We start from the raw sequence: 27798 nt of genomic DNA, 5'->3' as shown, positions 1-27798 counted from the left end.
ATTTAAGTTATTTGCAGCCATGCTTACATCAACCCCATTACTGCTACCTTTGATGTTTTTATTTGATTCACATACTCATCATTAATGCATTATACCTGCTGATATCTATAACTGCATCCCTTTAAGTTGTTTTTGAAAGAAAACTGACTGTTACATCAGAGAGATCCGCTCGGGTTCCTCAACCCCCATTCTTTACTCCTATGAACAAGAGGCTCCCCAGGGGGACCCAGGAGTGTTTTTGATGTAGGAAAATCAGAGAGCTGGTGAAAGATGGGAGTTCATTGTGGTATTTGGTTTATTTTGCCGCTATGGCTGTTGGGTCACATGCACTATAAATTACCAAGAAACCCTTAAGTAACATTTTTCACAGAAGGTCACAAGTAAAATCTGCTTGTCAGAGATTTGTCCTTGCATCTCCTCATTCTCCAACTCTCTGTCACATTAAGAAGAAAGAAGCAGAATTTTCAATCCAATGTATACAATGACAAATACCTAGCTGTACTGCCACCATGTTTAGCAGCACGGCAATGCTGAAACATTCCTCATCATACTGAGCATGAGGCTTATGTCTGGACAGTGATAACGGGGTGGGCCACAGCAGAGGGTGCAGTGGTATACAGCACACGTATGAGTATGGAGGGCTGGCAAAAAAGGTATTGAGCCAAAGGGAAATCACGTAAAGTAGTCCCTTAACTGCAGTGCCCCTGCATCCAGACCGGACCAGTCCCGTTATTAAAATAAAAATCTTTGAAAGCATCAAACATAAGTTGAGGCATAGGTAGTATTTTCTTAAAATTGAAACTGTAGCCTGCTGTTTCTCTCCTAAAAATGAGAAGGAAACTGTAGACTTCAAGGAATTACCCTTGGCTTTCTCATCACGTCACATCCAGAATATTACTGATAGAAATGGGAAACACACAAGATGTCAGAGATGGCCAGTATGTTGAACTATTTATTCAGAAATAAATTGTTGAATTCAAAGGTTAACTGATTAGGAACTATCTAGTGTTATGGATTTGACAAAACCCCCCTCAAATATATGAAAGAGATAGCCTAGACCCTAACTTTTAACTTATTTAAAGGCAAGTGTAAGGTGCTGTGTTTCAGATGTAATTTGATTGGTTACATCTACTTCACTTTAGGCAAACACACTTTATTCTTACTCTGCAGTTAGAATAAAACAAAAGAAAGAAGAATTGTCTAACTTCAACTCTATTCAAACACTTAACAAATAATAGATTATTTAACTACTAAATAGCAATTGTTCCAATATAGTAACATCCCATAAACACTCCCTTGGCAAAGGCAAATTCAGTAAAATAGATTATCTCACATGCATTTTGTCTCCTGTCCAGGAGGAAAGAACACCAAGCAAATTTCTGCTAGAGAAGGGTGCATGGCAGTTTCCACAACCAATTTTCAAGCCCCAATAATTAATGAAAGCTAAACTAAAACCCTGATTCTGTGGGAACATGACTCCACCCATTCAGGCTGCTTCTATTGTTCTAACTTTAAAAAAAAAGCTTCACAAATTGTTTACATTATTGGCTTGGAATAGACAGCTCAAATCCCTAAGACTCAAAACCTCTCTTCAAAAAATAGTCAGGACAAAACACTCCTCTTACAACCATATTGCCACACTAGAGGTCAGTGGCTGTTCTTTCCATTACACTACCTTGATAATTCAAATTTTCCTTTAACTAATTGAGAAAAATGTGACAGACACAATTTGATTTATTAACGTATTTGTACCACTGTACAAATATACACAAAATATCCTCTAAGAAATCGTCTTTTCTCTGATCCTGATCTCTTGAGCATCTCTAATTTTAATACCTCTGCCATAAGAAGCAAATACAAAAGGAGACCTCAGATATCTGTAATAGTAACTATAGGGGATTTTAACTTGGAACTACCACAGCGTTAAGGGCTTGGATAAAGAGGAATTTGTTAAGTGTGTACAAGAAAACTTTCTTATCAATATGTAAATGTACCTACTAGAGAAGGAGCAAAACTGGACCTTGTCTTGGGAAGTAAGGCAGGGCATGTACCTGAGGTGTCAGTGTGGAAGCATTTTGGGACCAGTGATCAGAATTCCATTAATTTTAAAATAGTGATGGAAAAGGATAGACCTGATCTAAACTTCTAAATTGGAGTAAGGCCAATATTGACTTTATGAGGCAAGAACTTTCAAAAGTTGATTGTGAGTGACTATTCACAGGTAAAGGGGCAGTTGGGAAGTGGCGGGGGTGGGGGGGGGGGGGCTTTAAAAATTAGATAAATAGACTTCAGAGACAGTATATTCCTGTTAGTGTGAAAGTCAAGGCTGGTAGGTATAGGGAATGCTAGATGATGAGAGAAATTGAGGCTCTGGCCAAGAAAAAGAAGGAAGCTTATGTCAGGTATAGACAGTTAGGATCAAGTGAATCCCAAAGACGTATAAAGGCACTAAGAGTATATGTAAGAGAGAAATCAGGAGGGCAAAAGGGGGACATGAAATAGCTTTGGCAAATAAGGCTAAGGAGAATCCAAAGCGATTCTACAAATATATTAAAGTCGAAAGAGTAAGAGAGAGAGAATAGGGCTCCTGAGAGGTCAGCAAGGCCATCTATATGTGGAACCACAGGAGCTTTCATGTCAGTGTTTACTGTGGGGAAGGATATGCAAGCCAAAGAACTACAGGAAATAAATAGTGAAAACTTGAAAAGTCGAGAGTGTATTGCTGGAAAAGCACAGCAGGTCAGCCAGCATCCGTGGAGCAGGAAAATTGATGTTTCAAGCATAAACCCTTCTTCAGATATCTTGAAAAGTGTCCATATTACAGAAGAGGAGCTGCTGGAAATCTTAAAATGTATAAAGATGGATAAATCCCTGGGACCTAATCAGGTGTACCTCAAAACTCTGTGGAAAGCTAGGAAAGTGATTGCTGGGCTCCTTGCTGAGATATTTTTCATCAACAGCCAAAGGAGAGGTGTCAGAAGACTGAAGGTTGGCTAATGTGATACTACTATTTAAGAAGACTGTAAGGAAAAGCCAGGGAGCTATAGACCAGTGAGCCTTATGTCAGTGGATCCTGAGGGACTCGATTTAGATGCATTTGGAGAGGTAGAGTGTGATTTGGGATAGTCAGCATGACTGTGTGGGGGATATTGTGTCTCACTAACCTGATAAAGTTTTTTGAAGAAGTGAAAAAGACGACTGATGAAGGCAGAGCAATAGACAACGTCTATATGGACTTTAGCAAGGTGTTTGACAAGGTTCTGCAGAGTAGACTGATTAGCAAGTTTAGATCACATGGAATCCAGGGGGAGCTAGCCAATTCAATGCTAAATTGGATTGAAGGTAGAAGACAGAGGGTGGTGGTGGAGGGTTGCTTTTCAGACTGGAGGCCTGTGACCAGTGGAGTGCCACAAGGATCGGGGCTGAGTCCACTGCTTTTTGTCATTTACATAAATGTTTTGGATGTGAATATAGGAGGTCTCATTTGTAAATTAGTAGCTGACACCAAAATTGGAGGTGTAGTGGACAGTGTACAATGGGACCTTGATCAGATGGGCTGAGGAGTGGTAGGTGGAGTTTAAGTTAGATAAATGTGAGGTGTTGCATTTTGGAAAGGCAAGTCAGTGCAGGACTTATACACTGAATGGTAGGGCACTGAGTGTTGCCGAACAAAGAGATCTAGAGGTGCGTGTATAGTTCCTTGGAAGTGGAGTCGGAGGGAGACAGGATAGAGAACAAAGTATTTGGTATGCTTGCTTTCATCAGACATAGGAGTCGGGATGTTGAGGCTGTACAGGACATTGGTTAAGCCATTTTTCAAATACTACATTCACTTCTGGTCTTCCTACTAAAGTGAAAATGTTGTTAAACTTGACAGAGCTGAGAAAAGATTTACAAGGATGCTGCCAGGTTTGGAGGGTTTGAGCTACAAGGAGAGGCTGAACAGGCTGGGGCTGTTTTCCCTGGAGCGTCGGAGGCTGAGGGGTGACCTTGTAGAGATTTATAAAATCGTGAGGGGCATAGATAGGGTGAATAGCCCAAGGTCTTTTTCTCAGGGTGGGGGAGACCACCAACTTAGCATTGATGCAATGATTGAAAAAAACAAGGAGCAAATTCATATTATTTATCTTGAAGCAGTAGGAAAGATGTTACACAAAATAGAAACAAGCAGAGTGCCTGAAGGGTGGAGAGATAAAAAATTGTTTTATCTCTCCACCCTTCAGGCGCTCTGCTGTATTCCTCATGAAGGGCTTTTGCCCAAAACGTCGATTTTCCTGCTCCTCGGATGCTGCCTGAACTACTGTGCTTTTCCAGCACCACTCGACTCCAGAATCTGGTTTCCAGCATCTGCAATCATTGTTTTTACCTACAAAATAGAAACAATACTGTTTGAGAAATGTGCTGAAGTATATCATATATACATCATCAATTATGAAAGTAATAAACAAATGTTGTTTTATCCCTAATTTTCCTTTAAGTTTGACCAATTCCATATTTAACTGTTTCACACTTAATTTAGGTATTACTTTTGGAAGAATCAGATAAATATCAAATATTCAGTGATAAAGAACGTGAGGAATTTGTCTTTCGTATCTTCAAACATCTCTGTTTGGGGGGAGTCCTCTGCCAATATGAAGATACAATTGATCCCTATCTGGAAACCTGCAAAACAATGTACAAGGAGTTGGTCAGGTTTGAAAAATGTGTCCTTGATTTATTTTCTTTGAGTAGCAAAGTACAGAGGAGCCTCGAATATCCGAAGGACATGGACGGGGAGTGTTTTGTTTGGTTAATCGAATTCCAGGTAATCGAATGCTGGATAACATCATTTAGCTGAGCATCGAGACATTGCGATCTTGTCGGATAATCCAATATTCGGATAATTAAATGCTGGATAATCAAGGTTCCTCTGTATAAAGTTTTCAAGACCTCAGTTTGCACCTGTTAGAGAGTTCTTCACTTCTCTGTATTATGGAAATGTCTGAAGTGGTCTGGAAAATTTCCTGTATCTGAACTAAGGGTATCTTTTCATTCTTTCTAATTTAATAATTCCTGTTCTCTATGTACTTTATCACATACTCCATGACAGTAGCCTGTGGAGGAAAAGCTTGCAACTGTAAATTTGCTGGAGGGGTAGGAGGAAATCATCAGTCAAGTTACTGCATACATTTGTGTTCCTTCTACTCCTGATGTTGCACTGTTAGCTTTCACATTACACTTATGGGAAAGCTTGCACATTTCGTGATGCATTCATTTTCCTAGTTTTGTTATTGCATTTGCCTTACCTTGAAGCCCGAAGAATTGAATAGCAAACGTAACAGTAATCTTAACTGAAGAGCCTGAAGTTGTTTAGGATGTGTCAGTATCACATTGCCTTCAATTACCTCAGGTCTCAGTGGAGGGTATCTCACTTGCTTGGATATTGTTTGGGTGGAGATGTACAGAAGGGACCAGTTCGAGTCCCAGTGTTTGAAAGGTATGAAGGTGTCAGAATAATTTGCACAGCTGCAGTTAAGGAATCTGATAAATGGCAAGAATGAGCCATGAGCAATGTAAGATTAGATTAGATTACTTTACAGTGTGGAAACAGGCCCTTCGGCCCAACAAGTCCACACCGAACCTCCGAAGAGCAACCCACCCAGACTCATTCCCCTACACTAAACACTACAGCAATTTAGCATGGCCAATTCACCTGACCTGCATATCTTTTGGACTGTGGGAGGAAACCAGAGCACCCAGAGGAAACCCATGCAGATACAGGGAGAATGTGCAAACTCCACACAGACAGTCGCCTGAGGTGGGAATTGAACCCAGGTCTCTGGCGCTGTGAGGTAACAGTGCTAACCACTGAGCCACCGTGCCAGCCATCAGATCATCAGAAGGTCTCTAAGTTATGTTACAGCACAAAGCATACCCCTGCTTTTTTCATTCCTTTATTTATGATATATTTACGTGAATCTTTCCTTCGCAAATGTGTATACTGTTGTGATGTGTTCAGCCTATCAGAAATATACTGGCAATTAATGCATCAAAGATACTCAGTTTATATTTATTCACAATCATACTTTTGTTACTTGAAACTATGTGGTAGATGTGGAAAGATTTTGCAGTAACTATGATGAAAATATACATTTTACTGAGGACCATTGAAGGGAATTAAGGATCCTTGTTAAGAATTAATTCACTGCACCTCACTGGGAGTTGCAAATCTCATGTACAATGGCAAATTTGAAATGAAAAGGAGTTAATTAAAACATGTTTATTTTGCAGTTTCTTAATTTTGTAAAATTACTTGTAAAACTTACCAGGGCCCGATAAACTAAAGCACTTGTCAAAACTGACAATGTTGGTGCGTTTTATTCTAGTTGAGAATGTGTTGCTGGAAAAGCACAGCAGGTCAGGCAGCATCCGAGGAGCAGGGGAATCGACTTTTTGGACCAGAGCCCTTCGTCAGGAATAGAGGCAGGGAGCCTCGGGGGTAGAGAGATAAATTGGTGGGGGGGGGGCTGAGGATAAGATAGCTGAGAGTGCAATAGGTGGATGGAGGTGGGGATGAAGGTGATAGATTGGAGAGGAGGGTGGAGAGGAGAGATGGGAAGGTGGGACAAGTCATGAGGACGGTGCTGAGCTGGCAGGTTGGAACTGGGGTAAAATGGGGGAACTGGTGAAATCCACATTGATGCCCTGGGGTTGAACTGTTCCGAGGCGGAAAATGAGGCGTTCTTCCTCCAGGCATCGGGTGGTGAGGGGTTGGTGATGGAGGAGGCCCAGGACCTGTATGTTCTCAGCAGAGTGGGCAGGAGAGTTGGCCACAGGTGTCCCGGAGATGTTCCCTAAAGTGCTCTGCTACAAAGCATCCAGTCTCCCCAATGTAGAGGAGACTGCATTGGGAGCGACGGATACAATAAATGACCTGTGTGGAAGTGTAGATGAAACTTTGATGGATGTGGAAGGCTCCTTTGGGGCCTTGGACTGAGGTAAGTGGGGGGAGGGGGATGTGGGCATAGGTTTTGCAATTCCTGCGGTGGCAGGGGAGGGTGTCAGGATGGGAGCGTGCGTTGTTGGGGGGTGTGGACCTGACCAGATAGTTCCAGTCTCCCCACATCATCCAGTCTCTAGGCCTAGTTTACAAATTTTGTTGTACAGTACAGTTGTTGCATTGTAATCATGATAATCCTATTTAAGGCTTATTTTAAGTTCCTGCAATAGCTATTAATCTTGTACCGAGCTTTGTACTCGGTATGTTGTGGAGTACAGGAAGTGTGTTCTTCCTGTGGGTTTTATGGCCTTAGGTATTCCTCCTATTTTGACCAAAAAGGACCCCTAGCAATATGACCAAATACCTCTCCTCCCTACAAGGTGTTTACTGAGATGGGGGAGAACATTTACTTGTTTTAGGTGAAATGCTTAATTTGTATGTGAAAGAGGTGTTGTTCGAGTGTTACTGAAACATTGACAGAGTTTTTCAGAAAGTCTCCTGATACTGGTTGAGTGATTATGAAATGAGGAATGTTCTTTGAGAGCACCGGAACCCACAGCATCAATATGTTTAATCTTTCTCTTCCTACTCCTCCCCCTCCTTCCCCTCCTGTTCCTCCTCCTCCTGTTCCTCCTCCCTGTTCCTCCTCCCCGTTCCTCCTCCCCGTCCTCCCCTCCTGTTCCTCCTCCCCGTTCCTCCGCCCCCTCCTCCCCGTTCCTCCTCCCCATCCTCCCCTCCTGTTCCTCCCCTCCTTCCTCTCCTGTTCCTCCCCCTTCCCCCCTCCTGTTCCTCCCCCTTCCCCCCTCCTGTTCCTCCCCCTTCCCCCCTCCTGTTCCTCCCCTCCTCCCCCTCCTCCCCCACCTGTTCTTGTTGTGCTCCTACTGCTTCTCGGTTTAAATGAGAGTTGCTGTGGTGTCCAGATGCAGTCTTGTTGGTGATGAGTGAATGCTGCAACTGGGCTGAATGGACTGATGTCCTGTTTGGGGCAGAACCTTGTTTCTGGTTGTTCCGAAAGCACACTCCTTCCTCCTCCCAATTTGTTAAGACCTTCCCGAAAGTTTTTCCGCTGATGCGCAGCCAATGCTTTGTTACTTGCAAACTTTCATGTTTTGTCTGATGACTTCCTGCTGTGTTCCTGACTACATGGACCTGGCATGCTATGCTTAGGTCTCTAAAGCCTGGATGACTCCAGGAGGCCACCTCCAGTCGGGAGCCATGTTTCTTGTTCTTAAATGTCTTTTGGAGACTATATCTGCAGTTGGTAAGGCCATGCAGTTGGTAACACCTCACTAAATCAAGACTCACAAGTATTAACGGCATCAATTTTCTTTTGAATGCCAACACCATTTGTTGCCTTTCCATCTTTTCAGCTCCATGATCATAGCTGCGATGTCTAGTTATCTGTTTAACATGAACATGATTCTAATCAATGTATACAAGAGGGAGACCTATCTTGGTTTATTCCTACAAGAGACTTTACAACATAGCTCATGATCTCATCCTCCTTCCTGGCTGTTCCCTGAGCTGTGTTAACTCCTCTCACCTCCTCTCCCCCACCCTATGCTCTGAGTCATTACCAGGTCTATCTATTTCCACCTTTAACATGTTGGTTAGCTCAAACCCTATTGCTTCAGAAATCAACTGTTCATTTCCCATCTACAAATTTAGCTTCTCCAATGTTTTCCTTAGTGGCTGTTAATCTGCAATTCCATGTTCAATTCAAATATTAGCTCACTATCATATTTCCAAAGTTCTTTATTCTTCACAGTCTTTCTTTACCAGTTTGGCCATTGAGGACATTTTGAACTAAATCAATCTGGCACCTCCCCTTGTTGCTGTGACCATTCCTGACAGGAGCAAGGAGCTCACTATAGCATCAGTCAGATCATTGTCTGGTCACTGAAACCTCTCCACTAGACTGGTGGGGATCTATGGAAGGAATGCATCAATCCAACCTTCTACAAACTACAGCAGAGAGTTTTTGACAACAAAAGTCTCCACAAGTCAACAAAAGTCATAGTAAACAGTATACAGTGCATTTGTCATCAATAGTTGAACACTGTAATGAGATGTAAATCCCCATACATCAGCAGCATGAGCGCTGGAGGAATTTCATCATTATTGCCTCCACTTCATTCTCAGGAGGACCTATCGAACAGCTCTGGTGTCCTTTTCAAGCAAGCTCCTGCACTTAGTGAACGGTAGAGCAGATCCGATGGGCTGAATGATCTACTTCTTCTCCTGCTTTTTTTCTGTTCATTTTCAGGCAAAACTCCAATAAAATAAACTACAATGGACTAGACACCATTTCTGGATGGCCCAGAACTGTCTCTCTCAATAGATCCTGTTTTCTCAACATTCAAATGGCCAGGATGCCAAGGTTGGACAATGCTTCAGAGATTTTTTTTTCTTTTTGAATAGGATGTCTAACACTCCTACTTTTTGTCCCCCACACTACCGCCTAACTGTGGTAGTGCTTATTTGATTCCTGTGTTTATTTATTTTTTCTTTTTTTATTTTTTTTTCTACCTCCTAACTGCGGTAGTGCTTATTTTTCCCCAGCACCCATGTGTGTGTGCAGGTGAGAGACACAAGGTGCACAAATCTTTAATCAGTTTCCACCACCAGGAAGCAAGGAAACACCCGCGTGGCCAGTGACAAGCACTGCCCTTCACATCAAAGGGCAATGCTGTGTGATCAAAACAGTGAAGGGAGGGCAGGGATTAAATCAAAATAGAGTTGGACGGTCAGAGACTCTTTAAAGTGTTTTCTATTGCACAGGATCGTTGACATAAATGAGTGGGAGGAGCTTGGCTGAAAATGGCAACAACAACCTGTCCATCAAACTATGTCGTGCTTTGATTCAAATGCCTTAATAGAGGAAGCCTGCAGCTGAAAAAGAACAAGTACTGCGCTCTAATTCAAATAGATCAGGCTAGCACTTGCCTCATGAGCAAAGCCGTGTGAGCTTAGAGTCAATCTATTCAGTCACATGAAGACCCAGTGCAGAAACCATGAACCTGAGTTATAGGTCATCCTCAAATCAAGAACCAGGTGATGACATTCTTCAGTTAATTTTATAGAAAGTTGTCGTTTTCAATTACAAATTCCTGAATAAACTTTCTCTGCCTTACTTTTGTAATAGCTTCCAGCTTTCCAATCCAACTTACATCCTTCCACTTTGTTTTAAACCATTCTGCTTTGTCTCCCAATAAAAAGTGGTGTGCAATTACTTTTCTGATCATACCTTCCCTAACCATTTCCCCCACATTCTTTCAATGTCTGGTCTTCACTTGTGAAATTTCTCGGGTTGTTTCACATTAAAGATTGTATACAATGCAAGTTGTTATCCTGCCTGAGGTTTAAGGCTAAAAATCAGCTTTGTTGGATCAGGTGAGATATTAAAACATTAAAAATCTCAAACCACCTCCAAGCAGCCCAATTTCATGTTTAATTGAGATGTGACATGAAGTGGAAAGCCAGAGTTAGCTATTTAAATATATTAAAAAGCCTGAAACTTACTGATTTTTGCTTACTTGGCAATTTTAATCTTGTCTAACCTGATTTCCCAAGCCACAGAAAGCCTGGTAACATAAAGGAGGCAAAAATACCTTTGGGAAACTTCCCTGGTCTATCAAGCTGCCTCACCACCTCACACCCCTGTCTGGGATTTTGGAATTAGACACACCCAGCTCAGTATTGAAGATCAGTTCCTCACCTTTCCGCTCTCATGTTCACGTTAACAACAGCAGTTAACTTACCTGCAGCTAAAGCTTTCAGGTGTTCTCCACCCAAGTGGAAACAAAGCCCAAACTCCATATCATGTGGGAAAAATCGATTTTCCAAGTTTCCCACAGAAACTCCCCCAAGCTAAATCAGTTTTGTTTCTGCCAGCCACAAGTATTGTGTGAAATACATTTGTATTATACCTTAAATATGGCTCATTAGACGTAATGTTCTGCTCAAAAAGCAGTTAGAACACCATGTAGCACAGTAAGTTACAGTAAAAATCTCCATATTTTAAATCCTGCTACAATAACATGAACATTTTGCTTTGTGTATCAGTTTATATAATACATCTGGGAATAAATGTGGAATATTACAGTGCAAGCAATTAATACACTCGCTTAAAATTATTTTGGCTTAGACATTATCCTGTTTAAAATAGCTTAGGTAATATCTCAACTAAAGTAACCGAGAATTTTAAGAATATGCATTAAGTGTTTAAGCAAAGTGCCAGGTGGCTAATATCAGGGCAGATTTTTATCTGCATCATATTTTTAAAATTATGACTTGAGGAATTTTATTAGCTATTTTCCTTTGTTAATTTAAGTTCTTTTTTAACCTGTGGTACTTCAAGATTAACTTTCAGGTTTCTGAAAGGTATGTATTTTTATTTTAAAGTTGTAACTTTATGTTGCAGTTTTATTTCCTGAAACATTGGACACAATCTTCTCAAGAATCTCCTCAAGAAGTGGCAAGCTTGGAGACAGAAAGGACATTTATCCAGTAAGGGCAGTGGCAGTGCCAAACCCTGTAGCTCCCCAACTCCACCAGGATGAAGATCTGGTGAGGAAGACCATGTCCGATCTTCCCACTCCACTGGTCATTGAGGCCCTTAAACAACCAATTCAGGTTCAGTGAAGGCTGATCGTGTGACCAAGGACTACGGGTCTGCTTTTCCAGTTGTCCCTCAGCCCATGTGTTTTTCTTTTCTTTCTTTATGTTTGTATGTGTGTATGTCTGTGTGTTTGTGTGTTTGTGTGTGTGTGTGTGTGTGTGTGTGTGTGTATGTCTCTGTATGTCTGTGTGTGTGTGTTTGTGTGTGTGTGTGCATGCATTTGTGTTTGTGCTTTGTGTGTATGCTTTAATTTGTACAGTTTACGTAGTTGAGTTTAATTGTTTACTTGTAGCCAGAATCTAAATCTCTGTGATTAATACTGAATTACAGAAACCTGGTCCATGATTTCTATCAAACTGAGTCTGAAAATCAGGTAGTTTGGGGGCTTTATGTATTTCTTTTATAAGCATTAACTTTTGTGATGACACTGGGAATAGTCTGCTACCCCAGTGAGTTGTAAGGCTTCTTGATGACATATTTAATGTCACACAGCCTTAGTGTTGAAGGAAATCACTTTCATTACACCTCTGGATTTTAGTACATTTGTTTACACTTGGACCAAGGCTGTGATGGAATTAGGAACTGAGAGGCTATTGCAGACCCAGAGTAAACATCAATGAGCAGCTTATTTCAGAGCAAGTGCCACTTGGGGGCACTATCAACGATTTCCTCTGTCACTTTACTGATGGTAGAAGGTGGACTGGGTTGGAGCTGTCCTGCTTTATTGTGGATAGGACCTTTCTGGGCAATTTTACACATTGTTGGATTGATACCAGTATTTTATCTGGACTGTAACAGTTCGAGTGGGGGTACAACTAATTCTAGAGCACCAATCTTCAGTATTGTTGCCAAAATCCTATGAATCACATCCCATTTGCTCAATATCATTACATCCAGCTGAATGCTTCCAGACTTCTAACCTTCCATTTAAACACATTGCTGTGGGTATGGAGTCACACGAAGGCCAGACTAGGTAAGGACAGCAATTTCCATCCCTAAAGGACATTAGTGAACCCACAATTGACCAGGGTTTCAACATTATTAGACACCTAATTCCAAAATTTTTTAAAAATTGAATTCAAATTGCACTAACAGCCATAGCTAGCTCCCTGGACCATTACTTGAGTCTCCGGATTCATAGTCCAATGCTAATTCCATTAAGCCAACACTTCTCCTTACACTGTGGAGTCTCTCATCCCAGTGCCCCAAGTTATAAATGTAATGCACCAGCCAACCAGCATAATGCATTCAAGTTAAACTCAATAATAATGCCAGATATTGCAGTTTGATTTACAAGGATATAACATGGAATCTGTTCAACCCACAATATAAACTATCAAGAAATAAAGTGAATGTAGGCAATTATACAATCAAGCTTAGAAACTGTGTGTTGAATTACAGTGCCATATGTACCATGCCTGATATTGTTTGTTTCAGACACAGCCTTGTCTTAGTGTCACTGCTTTTGAAGGGAGATTCCACCATTGATTTTAGACTTATGTTATCCATGGCACTATAGCATTCATGCATTGTTCATTTTAAAATGTAGTTAGGAACAAAGGAAATTGCAGCTTTTGTTTTTAATTGTTGCATTAATGTCTATCTGAAAAGGTTCCTGATATTTATAAACTCCCTCCAAGGCCCCAAGGGACACTTCCATGTCCGGCACAAATTCACCTGCACCTCCACACACATCATCTATTGCATCCGCTGCACCCGATGTGGCCTCCTCTATATTGGGGAGACAGGCCGCCTACTTGCGGAACGTTTCAGAGAACACCTCTGGGACACCTGGACCAATCAACCCAACCACCCCATGGCTCAACACTTCAACTCCCCCTCCCACTCCACCAAGGACATGCAGGTCCTTGGACTCCTCCATCGCCAGACCATGGCAACATGACGGTTGGAGGAAGAGCGCCTCATCTTCAGCCTGGGAACCCTCCAACCACAAGGGATGAACTCAGATTTCTCCAGTTTCCTCATTTCCCCTCCCCCCACCTTGTCTCAGTCAAATCCCTTGAACTCAGCACCGCCTTCCTAACCTGCAATCTTCTTCCTGACCTCTCCGCCCCCACCCCACTCCGGCCTATCACCCTCACCTTGACCTCCCTCCACCTATCGCATTCCCAACGCCCCTCCCCCAAGTCCCTCCTCCCTACCTTTTATCTTAGCCTGCTGGACACACTTTCCTCATTCCTGAAGAAGGGCTTATGCCCAAAATGTCGATTCTCCTGTTCCTTGGATGCTACCTGACCTGCTGCGCTTTTCCAGCAACATATTTTCAGCATTTATAAACTAAGGCATAGAATAGAAGAGCTGGATGGTTATGCTCATTAGACAACAGCTGGAGTACTGCATACAGTTCTAATTATCACATTACAAGACCATAACAGCATAAGACACAGAAATAGAATTAGGCCATTTGGACCATCAAGTCTGCACCGCTATTTGATTCTGGCTGACATGTTTCTTAATGCCATTCCCTTACCTTCTTCCTGTAACCCTCGATCTCCTTACCAATCAAGTGGAATGTGCTCTTTTCAGAGAGGGTACAGGGAAATTTCACAAGATGTTGCTCAGACTAGAAAGATTCAGCCATGAGGAAAGATCAGATAAGCTGGGGTTCTTTTGTTTGGAATAGAAGAGGCTGAGGGGAAATTTAACTGATGCATATAAAATTAAGACGGGTCTCAAAAGTCTGGGAGAACCCCTTAACAATGAGGCCATTAATCCAACAGGCATAGATTTAAAGTTACTTCCAGTAGGATTGGAGGGAAGGTTAGGAGAAATCTTTTCACCAGAGCATGGTGTGGGTCAGCAGCTGGGTCATAGGATGGTTGAGGCAAAAACCCTCACCTTATTTAAAAAGTATTTTGATATACATTTGACTGTACAAAATGACAGATCAAGCCTTTGAAAATAAGATTAGGCTGGATAGCTCTTTCCGAGCTGGCACAGATTGAATGGCTTAGTGCATGTCTCTACAGCCCTTTCTTGCTGAGCAATGGGAAATTACAATGATTTATTGAAACTGATGTATAGTTTTTTCAGAGCCATAAACATGAATCAAAGTTTTGAATTCTGAGAGAAAGTAACATTAAGAAGCCCATTACAATGTGACCCTTAGAAGTCCAGACGTTTCCACATTGTAGAACATTTCATGATGCTGGGAATGTTGTAAAATATTTTTAATGGCTAGATTTTCCATCCATTTTTGGCCAATGTATGAAAAAGCTGCCCAAATGGTGAGAAGATTGATAGTTAAGACTAACAGGCTCAAAGCAGAGACTAACACAATCAGTAACAATCATTAACATTCCAGGCAAATTTGATTGAGCTGCATTCAGTGTGGGCAGTATTTTTATTCCACCCTCTCGGTGAGACAGGAGTTTTATGACATAATGTTGTGGAAGTGTAAGGGGCTTTAGCTCTGATTTTCTGGTCTCTAGATTGTTGGATATTGAAATCACAATCCAATATATCTGTCAGATTGTGGAAGTCCCTATGTGCTGACCTGTGGGCCAATTGCCCAGGACATTTAAATTTCTCACAGGCAATTAGCCTACTCCCCAGTCCTCCTTGATGATCTCTGACTGTGAGCTAGAGTCAAAGACTGCACAATTTTGTAGTACTTCATTGAATAGATACTCAGGAAATGTTAGGAAAGAAAATTTAAGTCTTATTTCTTAGTAAATACAGGACTGACTGCACAATCACTCACACTGACCTCCTCACAGTCAGCTCCCCTACCGATCCCCACAAGACTACATCACTACCTCTTCAATATTCCGACTATCCCCACAACCACAAGTTGCATCTTGGCTGAGCTGTCAGTATTCCCAGCTGTCAGTCATAAGGTCCGGGGTTCAGGTTTCACTTTTGTGCAAAAACTGAAGGCTAACACTTCAATGCAGTCGTGAGGAAATACTCTCTCGTCTGTGGTTTTGATGAGATATTAAACAAAGACCACAGCAGCCTACTTGTCTGGATGCAAAAGATCCAGTAGCACTATTCTAAAAATAATGGTGTGTAGTGAAAGTATCTGTCCATACAGCACAATGCTTTATTGAGTAAAACATTATGGAGGAGAAAGTGAGGACTGCAGATGCTGGAGATCAGAGCTGAAAATGTGTTGCTGGAAAAGTGCAGCAGGTCAGGCAGCTTATGCCCGAAACGTCAATTCTCCTGTTCCTTGGATGCTGCCTGACCTGCTGTGCTTTTCAAGCAACACATTTTCAGCTCTAAAACGTTATGGAGACTGCCAATCCCTGCTACTATTTCAGTGAGAACTGTCTACCAGTCTGCTCTGGGTATTCCTTTCAGCTAAGATTGACAGTTCCTGCTGTATCTCCATGCCAACTATGGTCTAACCAATCTTCACATGCTGAAGAAGATAGTGTCCTCTCTGTAAGTTTGACTTCTTGCAGCTCAGTCCTGATGAGTGCCGGATGAAAAGCTTCCAGTGTGTGCCTTTTTAACCTGTTTAAGATCAAGAGAGTTATACCTGGTGTCCTGGTCAATAGTTACCCTCCGTCAACACCTGGTCATCATCACATTACTGTTTGAGGGAGTTTTCTGAGCATATATTGTCTGCTACATCCTCTACATTACAACAGTAACTAGACTCAAATGTACTTTATTTACTTGAGGCACATCGATGTCCTGAAAAATGCTGTATACATACAAGTCTTTTTTTCATATATTTCCAATGTCCAATAAAGTTTGTATCATTGGAAGACCAGGCCCAACAACTCTCCATCCCCACTGGTCCCTCTGCCCTACCCCCCCCCCCCCCCCCCCCCCCACCCCAACCATTCTGTTGGTTAGTTCTTCACACCAAGTTGTGTGCTGTCCGAAAGTGAGAGAAAGCAGAGAAACAAGATGATTCCTAAAGATTGTGGAGGAGGGAAGGACAGTGTTTACGGGGGCTGACTGAGCAATCGAAAGAGTGTGAAGGGGAATGTTAAGGTTTTGGACACAAGGGAATGAGTGGAGCTGGAAGGTGTGTTGTTTTGATGAGTGCAACACGACCGGAGAATACCACAAAAGTAGAGAATGGAGGAAATAAATCAAAAGAACTATGGATGCTGGAAGTCAGAAACAAAAACAGAAATTGCTGGAAAATCTCAGCAGGTCTCGCAGCATCTATGGAGAGAAATGAGAGATAATGTTTCAGGTCAGAACTGAAAAAAGGGTCAGTGGACCCAAACCGTTAAACACTGATTTTTCCCCACAGATGCTGCCAAATCAGTAAAAGAATGGGACCTGGCATCTTTCAGTTTGATGTTGCAGCTTTCTGTGTCATTACGCTTCCCTGTCCATGGCCTGCAGACAATCTGGTGACTTCTGTAGCTACTCCTCAGTTACTTCCCACAGTGTCTGCTGGGTTGGAGAGGTTGTTCTCTTTGTCCTGTCGTTGAGGAAGATAACCACATTGCAGCTACCTCCAAACCCACAGGAAAATCCTCGTACACCTTGTTACCTCTTGAATCCATTTGTTCTCTTTAGCTGAATGTCTATTTCTAAAACAAAAGAAAAATGCTGCAAATCTGAAGTAAAAACTGAATATGCAGGAAATACTCAGTAGATCAAGCAGTGTCTGTGGAGAGAAACAGTGCTAACGTTTCAGGATGACCATGGTGCATCAGAACCAAGGAAAGATGGAAATGTAATAGGTTTTGAGCTCCCCAATCACTGGCTCATGTCTTTTTCTTTTGTTCCCCAAGCTCATTCCATGTGTGACACATTTAACTGATTCCATACTGTCTTTTTACAGTTACTTGAAATTGTATTTAGCATACAATTGCCATAGCCGACCCACCTCAGTAGGTCTCTAATGCTGTCCAATCAACCTGTTAAGCAGCTGTGATGCTTGGTACTGTTACACTAATTCAAAATATGACAGGAAACAGCCCCAATTAGAAAATCAAGAAAACAGTGCCTCAATGTTAGTCTTCCTCCCTCACAGCACCAGGGACCCAGGGTCGGTTCCAGCCTCAGGCCACTGTGTGGACTTTGCACATTCTACCCGTGTGTGTGTGGGTTTCCTCCAGGTGCTTCGGTTTCCTCCCACAATCCAAAGGTATGAAGGTTAGGTGGATTGGCCATGCCAAATTGCCAACAATGTCCAGGGATGTGCAGACTAAATGGATTAGCTATGGGAAATGCAAGGTTACAGGGAGGAGGATGGTTCTGGGTGAAATGCTCTTCAGAGGGTCAGTGTGGACTTGATGGGCTGAATTCCACACTGTAGGGATTCTCTGATTGTTTAGTAGATTTACCCAGAGAAGTGGAAGGTATTTGCTGACAATAGCCTAAGTTAAAAAGGACGTCACACTAGCATTTCAGAAACAGATTTGTCATAGTACTATAGCACATCACTTTACTATAAAACACAATAAAATACTGAACCAGAATTTGTTTTCCTGTAGTGTACAGAAGGATCCTGACGCAAAAGACATACGCATCATCTCCACAGTGTTCAAGGTTATAGCCAATGTAAGTATCAATTCCATTACAATTTGTGGTTTTGATTTCCTTTAAGTTTGTGGCTGATGTGCTAATTTACAAAGATAGAACCTAGGTATAAAATTTACTCATTATTTATACATATGGAATTCCAGTCTATTACATTAATGGGAGAATTACCATTTTAAATAACAGTATCGACAACTAAACTGAAGTTGCCATCATGCTGTCAGACCGTAGGACTGCTGTCATTGGAGAGACACAATCGATGGCTTAACCTGAGGGTCACCATGCCTAAGGTGAGGGGAGAGGTTGAGAAGGACAGTCCTTCACAGTAACCTCAGTCAGTACAGGAACTGAACCCACACTGTTGGCATCACACTACATTGCAAACCAGCTGTCCAGCCAACTGAGCTAACCATCCACCTTGAGTTAAAATAGCAGACTAAAGAACATAACACAGTTATGTTAATAGTAGCCACACACGCAGATGACAAGCAACATGAGTTCGACTGGGACAACACTACTATTATAGGACAAGCCAAACAGAGAACAGCCAGGGAATTCCTAGAGACATGGCACTCATCCACAGATTCAATCAATAAGCACATCGACCTGGTCCCAATATACTGGCCACTGCAGCGGACAGCTGGAACTGGCAACTGGAAGCGGCAGAGACAAACCACTACAAATGCCGGAGGAAAGATCACAGAAGCGCTTCACAGGAGGCTCCCAAGCACTGAGGATGTCACCTAGACAGGGGACGAAACGTCTGCAACACAAATTCCCAGCTCGGTGAACAGAACCACAACAACGAGCACCCGAGCTACAAATCTTCTCACAAACTTTGAAGTTATGTTAATAATTCATTATTTTTTCCATCCAGTATTTTGACCTCTTACCAAATCAAACCATTGACAATAATTGTGAAATAATGTCTGATGTGAACATGTGAGATAGGAGTGGATGGAAACCATTCTGTCTGTACAATGTGCACTGTCGTTCAGGGTGATCATGACTCTTCATTGGTCCCCATTCTAGTTTCATGCCTGCTTCCCTTATCTCTTCATTCCCTGAGGGACCAAAAACCTGTTTACCTCAATCTTAAATATATTCATGACAGAGTGCCCACAATCACTGACTCTATGGCCCAGTATTTGAGATTTCCTAGCTTTGGGAAAAATACCTCCCTGGGTCAACCTTCAAACTCTGGCAGGCTTCATTTTTCATTCTTCTAAATTCCAGGGCTTATAAATCCAATTTTGGTAGGCTCTTACCAAAGGAGCGAATCGAATGAACCTTTGTCCATACCGGCTTTGAGGCAAGTGTTCTTTCTTTAATTCTTAAATTTCATTTCTCTTGCAAAAACGATCAACCTGCTGTTTACCATTCATTACTTGTTGTACTTGTATACCAACTTTCAACATTCCATATATGAGTACACCCATGCTTTCTGAAAATCAACATTTACAAATGTTACACCTTTTTTAAAAAAGGCATTTTCTATACGAATGACCATGTTAAGAAATCTCATACTTCCCCACATTATGCTCTATCTGACAATGTTTCCCCTCACTTAACATGTTTATATCCCTCGGCAACCACCTTATTTCCTCCTTACATCTTGCATTTGTAGTGTCAAAAAATGTCGATACACTACCCTCTATCACTTTCTCTAGGCTATTAATATAGATTGTAAGTAACTGAGGCCCCACCAATGATTCATGCAGCATTACATTAGTCAGAGCTTGCCTGTCTTAGCAATGCTTTTCCCTCACATTCTGCGTACTTGCACTTTCATACAATGTCTCCTTTTAGCAATAAATCCAAGCTATGTTGCTTTTTCTGCACTCCCTGGTTTATTCATGCTAACACTCTACTTAAGTATTATCTTAACTGTGATCAACTATTCAATTCAAACCTTATCTTATGTCACAGTGCTAAACCAGGCAATATCTTTGTTCATTCAGTCACTGGGAATTTTTGTCTTGTTTAATCCTAAATAAAAGCAATTTTGAAGATGGTCATGATTTTACCATTTAAGAACAAGAACAAGAACAAAGAGCCTTATGGCACAGGAACATGCCATTCAGTCAAACAAGCCTGCGCTGATTCAGATCCTCTATCTAAACCCTGTCACCTATTTTCTAAGGATCTGTAATCCCTCTGCTCCCTGCCCATTCATGTCTAGTGTTATGAAGGTGTAAGGGGTACTGTACCTTAAAGAGAGTTGAAAGCTAGCAAGGACTTAGAGAAGCATACAAAGTACTAGAAAATTTGGTCAAACAGCTAGAGGAGCTGGGTTGCCTGGAGACAAAATAAATGTGAATTCAGCCAATCAGTTTAGATTATGCCCCAAAATACTAAATTCCAATCAAGTTGAATTTGGTATTTTGACAACATCAATACCAATGCTTTGGGGTATAAAACCAAAAATAAAATTTGAACAGTTGGAGTAGAACTGCCAAAAGACCAACAGATGTAGGCTGCTAGTAAGAGGTACCTGCCTGGAGAAGGTGTTTACACAGAGAAAAACACCCTGGAGAGCAAATCTACAGAGGAAGTACAAAGAGAAGATTCAACAGCTGCTGGGTTTGAACTTTGAATTTTTTGGTAAATCTTAATTGGAAGTTTTATCGGGCTAGTATTGTAGAAGGGGGAGGTAAAAGATAGGTTAGTAAAGGAGTTGGAAATAGTTGTTAATTCTCTGTTAGACTTTAAAAAATAAAGTTGTTCCTTTTTACTTTAAATAGTGACTTTTGGGAATAGTTTGTGGCCTCTCAAATTTCACAGATTACTGCGCAGGATAAATCTTTTCTGTGATGCTGGTTTAAATTAACCGGATGGGTTTACCTGTGTCGTAACTGTTTGGGGGCTCGTCCAGGATTTGCTCTGGTTTCAACAGACTTGAATGGGTTTGAGGCTACAGAAAAGCCCAGTAGATTTAAATACTTGCAGGTTAGTGTCTCAGATCTTTAAATAAAACATAGGTGAGGGAATTTGTTTACTTTCGTTAACTTGTGGTTGATTAAATTAAATGTGAGGGAAATGGCTCTTAGAATTGCAAAAGAGGATCTGGGATTTGAAGATGATTCTCAAATTTGCCAAGAAAGTTTAGAAGTAAAGAAAAAGGCCATACTTTTAGAATTAGCAAATAAGTTAGATTTGGGTTTTACCATGGACAAAAATTAAGCTGAAATTGTAAGGGAGTTACTCAAACACTTAGGTGTATCAGAGAAACAGACAAGTGCAGTAGAGGCAGAAAAAACTTAAACTACAATTGAGGAAAATGGAGTGAGAAGATAAACAAAGGGAGGGAGGGGAATGAGAGAGAGAGAGAGAAGGTTCTTAGCTGAGCAAAGAGAGAGAGAAGAAAGGGAGAGAGAAGAGAGAGAGAAGTGAGATAGAGGTAAAGGAAAGCTAGAGAAGATTCTTAGCTGAGCAAAAAGAGAGAAAATTTGAACTTGAGAAGTTGTGACTTAGTCAGCAAAGTCAAGTTGGCAGAATGGAGATTAAAAGAGAAGGTACTGATAGATACAAATATGTCAAAACTCTGCCACATTTAGACGAGAAAAATGTTGAAGCCTTCTTTATTTCATTTGAAATATTGATGAGACAGATGGAGTGGTCAGAGGACATGTGGGTAACGCTAGTTCAGACTAAACTGGTAGGCAGAGCTAGTGAAGTGTTTGCCGCGCTGTCAGATGAGAGGTCAAGAGATTATGAAGAGGTTAAACAGGCTATTTGAAGTGCTTATGAATTGGTACCAGAAGTAGTGGCTTAGAAACACAAAGAAAGAACCAGGTCAGACCTATGTTGAGTTTGAAGGAATTAAACATAGTCATTTTGATCGATGGGTATGTGCTTTAAAGATAGACAGGACTTTTGAGGTTCTAAGAGGGATTATTCTGCTGGAGAAGTTTAAAAACTCACTTCCAGAAATGGTAAGAATTCACGTGGAGGAACAGAACATTCAGGAAGTAGAAGGGCAGCAGAATTAGTGGATGAGTACATGTTGGTGCATAAGACAAGCTTCTGGCCAGAATTTCATCCTGTGAGGGACAGAAGTTGGAAGAACGGAGATCCTACACTATGAAAGAAAGAGTAGAGAGCACTGGGCAGAGTTTACCACAGGATATAAAAAAGATGCCCAAGAGGGTGAAAAGGATGTGAAAGGCCTCAGGTGTTTCCACTGTGGTAAAGTAGGACATATAAAGACACAGTGCTGGTTGCTAATAAAAGGCATTGTGGGAAAAGATGTGGTAAAAGCTAAGCCAGTGGCATTAGTGAAGGTAGTAATGGAGAGTCCAAGAAGGGCTGAGGAGCTGCAGGAGAGTGCACAGTCTAGGTAGGGGAGTTAGTACTTGATCTCTATGAAGAATTTGCCACTGTGGGTAAAGTTTACTCCGAAAGAACAGAGGGCGAAGGACAAAAAGTTACAATTTTGACAGATACAGGACCTAATGGTTAAAGATGAGTGAACATGCACCCTTTCTGATCTGTAACCCGAGAATGTGGAAATAGTGGGATAGAGGGACAGATATTTAATGTTCCTTTATATAAGATCAGGTTGGAGTGCTCAAGACTGGGGAAGTTACAGTGAGAGCGATTGACAGAGTGTCAGTTTCAGGAATTCAGTTTGTTCTTGGAAATGATTTGGCAGGATCCAAGGTGGGAGTGACACCCCTTTGTTGTGGAGAAGCCCAAGGAAGACCAAGAAACTGAGGAGTTAAAACAGAAATAGCCTGGTATTTTCCCTGACAGTATAGTAACAAGATCCCACTATCATAAATCACAGCATGAAGCGAAAAGAGAAAGGTGAAGGAATTGAGGTTCACTCAGCGGACACCCTGTTTGACATAAGGCTAAGGGACTTGCAACAGCAAGACAAGACAATAAAAGATATATATATGGGTGCATACTCCAAAAAGGAGACAGAGAATATTCCAGAGGGTTATCATCTGAAAGATTGAATTCTTAGATGGAAATGGGGACCACGGCAGGTTAGTGCAGAGGAGAAATGGGCCAAAGTTCACCAGATGGTTGCCAGTAGCATACAGACAGGAGGTGTTACGGGTAGCACATGAACTACCTGTCACCTAGGGGTACAAAAGACTCAGGGTAAGATACAAAAACATTTTTATTGGTCTGGAACGTACAAGGATGTGGTTACCTTTTGCTGTACGTGTTATACATGCCAAATGGTAGGTAAGCCACAGGTGGTAATAAAACCAGACCCTTTGTTGCCAACTTCTGCACTTGAAGAACCGTTCACACGGGTTATAATGGATTGTGTAGGTCCCCTCCCGAGAACTAAAAGTGGGAACCAGTACTTGATAACTATAATGGATGTGTCTCCCAGATTTCCAGAAGCAATTCCATTACGGAGTATCAAGGCAAAAAAAGGGTAGTAGAGGACTTAGTTGTTTTCTTCACACAGTATGGGCTACCCAAAGAGATTCAGTCAGACCACGGGTCAAATTTTACTGCTAGGCTGTTTAAGGAGGTTATGGATAGCTTAGGTATACAGCACTTTAAATCCAGTGCATATCATCCTGAATCCCAGGGAGCTTTAGAAAGGTGGCATCAGACCTTGAGGACCATGTTAAGAGTGTACTGTCAGGATTACCCGAATGACTGGGATAAAGATATCCCATTCATATTGTTTGCCATTAGAGGTGCCCCAAATGAATCTACTCAGTTCACTCCCTGTCTATACCGCTCATAATTTCGTAGACCTCAAGCAGGTCCTCCTGAACCTCTGTCTTTCTGATGAAAATGATCCTAATCTACTCAACCTCTTTTCATAGCTAGCGTGTTCAATACCAGGCAGCATCTTGGTGAACATCCTCTACACCCTCTCCAAAGCATCCACATCCTTTTGGTAATGTGGCGAACAGAACTGTATGCAGTATTCCAAATGTGGCCAAACCAAAGTCCTATACAGCTGTAACATGACCTGCCAACTCTTGTACTCAATACCCTGTCCAGTGAAGGAAAGCATGCCGTATGCCTTCTTGACCTCTATCAACCTGCGTTGCAACCTTCACATTACAATGGATCTGAACACCCAGATCTCTCTGTACATCAACCAGAGCTTTTCCATTTACTGTATAATGTGCTCTATAAACTAGCATTCGCCTGAATTGAACTCCATTTGCCATTTCTCTGCCCAACTCTCCAATCAACCTCTATTCTGCTGCATTCTCTGACAGTCCCTTTCTCTATCTGCTACTCTACCAATCTTAGTGTCATTTGCAAACTTGCTAATCAGACCACCTAGACCTTCCTCCAGATCATTTATGTAAATCACAAACAACAGTGTTTCCAGTATGGATCCATATTGAGAATTAGCATACTCATATCTTAGCATAATTATTTGCCTAAGTATTACATAATTATTATTGCCTTCCAAACTCATGTTGCTTTGTTACTTATATTTGTGAAAATGTGAGAAACAGTGACACTAATTGTTCATGTCTATCATTTTTCACTAGGATGAATATGGCATTTGTTACCCTTCCACAAACAAGCATGAACAGACCTTTGCCTATCTAATTGTGGATCCTCTAAAATGTCACGTCCATGTGTTATACCATTGCTTTGGAGGAGGATTATTCTGCAATTAATGTTTAAAGAGCCTTTGTTTTAATCTTATTACAAGTGGATTATTTAGTTGAAAATGTTCTATGGTGAAAACATTGTGTTATAAGAAGTAAAATGAAGGATTATTTGTTTCGATATTTCAGACTTCTTTTTCTATATCTTTGCATTTAATTGGAATTCAAAGTGAGAAATGGTAGGCAGCTTCAAAGATTCTGCAAAGTACATTATTTAACTTGTTCATTTGGCTAAATAGCAAAGTTTATTAATGACTCTTTTATCACAAGAGTTTGCTTCTGGGATAATTTATAGTGTTATTATCTGGCATATGTGAATCTTATGAAATATATATTTTGTGTAACTTACCTTTACATTACTCATTACATTATTTGGATGTAACTCCACTCTTTTCATCTAAAAACTTTCAGCACTTTTTCTTTAACATGTCTGCTGCAGACAAGATGGACTGAATGGCCTCCTTCTTCACCTTAACAATTCTGTAATTCTATAATAATTCTGAGTTTCTGAGATAATAGAAATCAATCTGAAATGTAATTTATATATGCTTGTAATAAATTGCAATTCTATGTAACTTGATGAAACTTGCTTTAGACATCATTTACCCTGGAACCTTTTTTGATATGGCAACAAATAAATAGCCAGTTTTTTTTTAGCAGTGCAGATTAAACGTAAAAAGCAAAATTTTTTGTCATTTCTTGACCAGTTTTGCAATAGTATTTTTGGATTCCAGTTCCAACCATATGACATTGGTATCACCGGGCCAAATTATTGGCTTCATGGCCACTGTCCCTATAATTGAGCAGGTCAAGTGCATGGAATAAGAATCATAAGGCCTACAAAAAAGCTTATAACGTTGCAAAGTGTACAAATAAGTCTGATCGTTAAGTGTGTTTTAGAAACCAACAAAGTGCCACCAGAAAGTTAATAAAAAAGGTTAAGTAAAAGATGCAGAACATGAGAATAAATCAGTCATAAGCATAAAAGTGGATCATAAGAGCTTTTACAAGTTTCTAGAGTCATAGAGATGTACAGCACGGAAACAGACACTTCGGTCCAACTTGTCCATGCTGAACAGATATCCTAAATTAATCTATCTGATTGCCAGCGTTTGTCCCATATCCCTCTATCCCCTTCCTATTCATGTACCCATCCAATTACCTTTTAAATGTTGTACCAACCTCTGGCAGCTCATTCCATACACACACACATATAAAAGGCAAGCAAGTAACTAAACATTAGTCTCTTTGAAACAGTGACTGAAGAAATTATCATGGGAAATGAGGAATTAGCAAAGACAGTGAAGAAGTATTTTAGACTGGATTTTTACTATTGAGATGAAGAACTCAAATCAGGAGATTTTCTAGCTATCCTGACCATCTGAATACAGACCTTAATGCCATGATCTCCACTCCAAGGTGGAAGGGTTCGTGTGGGTGTGGAATGAAGACAAGCCACCTCATCACATAAGCAGAACATTGGCATCTATTGGGAAACTGTTAAGGTGGGCTGGTTAGAAGGTCTATCAGGATGGGACTCTGGAAGTTCAGCTCAGACGTATTAAAGGCTGTTAGGCCCTTCAACCCTCACCCCTTATGTTCCTTCAGCCTCAAATCAACTTCAGTGGTTAGCACTGCTGCCTCACAGCACCAAGGACCTGGGTTCGATTCCCGCCTTGGGTGACTGTGAGAGTTTGCACATTCTCCCCGTGTCTGCGTGGGTTTCCTCCGGGTGCTCCGGTTTCCTCCCACAGTCACAAAGATGTGCAGGTTAGATGAATTAGCCATGCTAAATTGCCCATAGTGTCAGGTGCATTAGTGAGGGGTAAATATAGAGTAGAGGAATGGATCTGGGTGGGTTACACTTCAGAGGGTCGGTGTGGATTTTTTGGGCCGAAGGGCCTGTTTCCACACTGTAGGGAATCTAATCTAATCTAATCATGACCTAGTTAATCTTTTCATGTTCTTCCTTCCATCCCTTCTGGTCGGAACATCCAGCTAACAAACTGCATACTAGCAACCATTCCCTTGGACTAATAATGAGAGATGAGGCTGTGTATAATGGACCAGGAGAGTCCTGGTGAACACCACCAAATGATTCCCCACACTGAAAGTAGTAAGTGAGTGCCACTCACAAAGGGATTAGTATTTTGCTACCACAGACAATACTTTGGTAGTGTAGGCCATGCTGTTGGATGACTGTGTTTCTGACATAAGGAACTGGTGTCCATTGCTGCCACTATTCAGTATAAATCCCTGAGAGCATTCACAACCTCTCGGTCCAGGCCTGTATACAAGCTTCTTTTTCGCCGCACACTTGCATCTAGACTCCTCATCCTATTCCCATTGCATTCCTTGATCGAAAAGTGAGTTACCCTAATAATATAATTCTCACTGAATTTCTGACATTGTGTCAGATCCAGAAACAACACAGGCTGAATTTGTTTATCAGTCACACTTTGCTTTATCTATAACACGTTCAAAGAATTAGCTCAAGAACGTCAACCTCTTATCTTATCCAAACCTTCTTGAAATTTACCTGAGAACTCACCATTTGGAGGAATTCTATCATCTCTTCCCCTAGCCCCTTGCACTCTCTGTTTCTCACCTTCTAAAGTCAGTAACAAATCATCCATAGAGAACAAGTTAGCCTGGCAGCTGACTGTATTTTGTCAGCTCTTTGGCCATGTATTGATGAAAAATAACTTGTTGTGAAACCCCTGTTTCAGGGAGTGTGTACATTGCTGCCTTTTGTCTAATACCATGATCGCAACATGGATATTATCAATCAAGTCAACCACGAGATCACCGTGGGATACAGCAGGGATGATCTGAAGAAGGGTCAGCAGTCCTAAAACATTAACTTTGCTTTCTCTCTCCACAGATGCTACCAAACCTGCTGAGTTTCTCCAGAAATTTCTGTTTATGTTTTATTCCAGTTTCTATAATTGACAGTCATGTATTGAGAACCATCGGCTTCTTACAAAATAAAATAAGCAAGTTAATGTGTTATGAAGGACCTTTACATCTCATATTCCACCAAGATTAGAACAGCTTTTCCATAATCTCTTGTTTTCCCTCCTTGGAAACAGTGTCCTGTTTTTGTT

General features: G+C 41.2%; 1 protein-coding gene across 3 annotated transcripts in view; it reads left to right on the top strand.

The window, feature by feature from the left end:
- cfap300 (cilia and flagella associated protein 300) overlaps nucleotides 1-25266 on the top strand; it is a 36066-nt gene extending 10800 nt beyond the window's left edge. For 2 of the 3 annotated variants that reach the window (XM_072578239.1, XM_072578238.1), the window contains exons 5-7: nucleotides 4520-4692; nucleotides 18035-18101; nucleotides 24569-25266. In XM_072578239.1, coding sequence (XP_072434340.1) covers nucleotides 4520-4692; nucleotides 18035-18101; nucleotides 24569-24700 — 372 coding nt within the window. In that variant the 3' untranslated portion in view covers nucleotides 24701-25266. Of the gene's footprint in view, nucleotides 1-4519; nucleotides 4693-18034; nucleotides 18102-19316; nucleotides 19393-24568 lie in introns of those variants that run through there. The other variant, XM_072578240.1, reaches the window with a different exon arrangement.
- The last annotated feature ends 2532 nt before the right edge of the window (nucleotides 25267-27798 follow it).

The sequence above is a fragment of the Chiloscyllium punctatum genome, chromosome 9, assembly GCF_047496795.1.
Source record: "Chiloscyllium punctatum isolate Juve2018m chromosome 9, sChiPun1.3, whole genome shotgun sequence".
Classification (NCBI taxonomy): Eukaryota; Metazoa; Chordata; class Chondrichthyes; order Orectolobiformes; family Hemiscylliidae; genus Chiloscyllium; species Chiloscyllium punctatum.
Note: the sequence above shows the minus strand (reverse complement) of the source record. Positions and strands in the feature narration are given on the sequence as shown.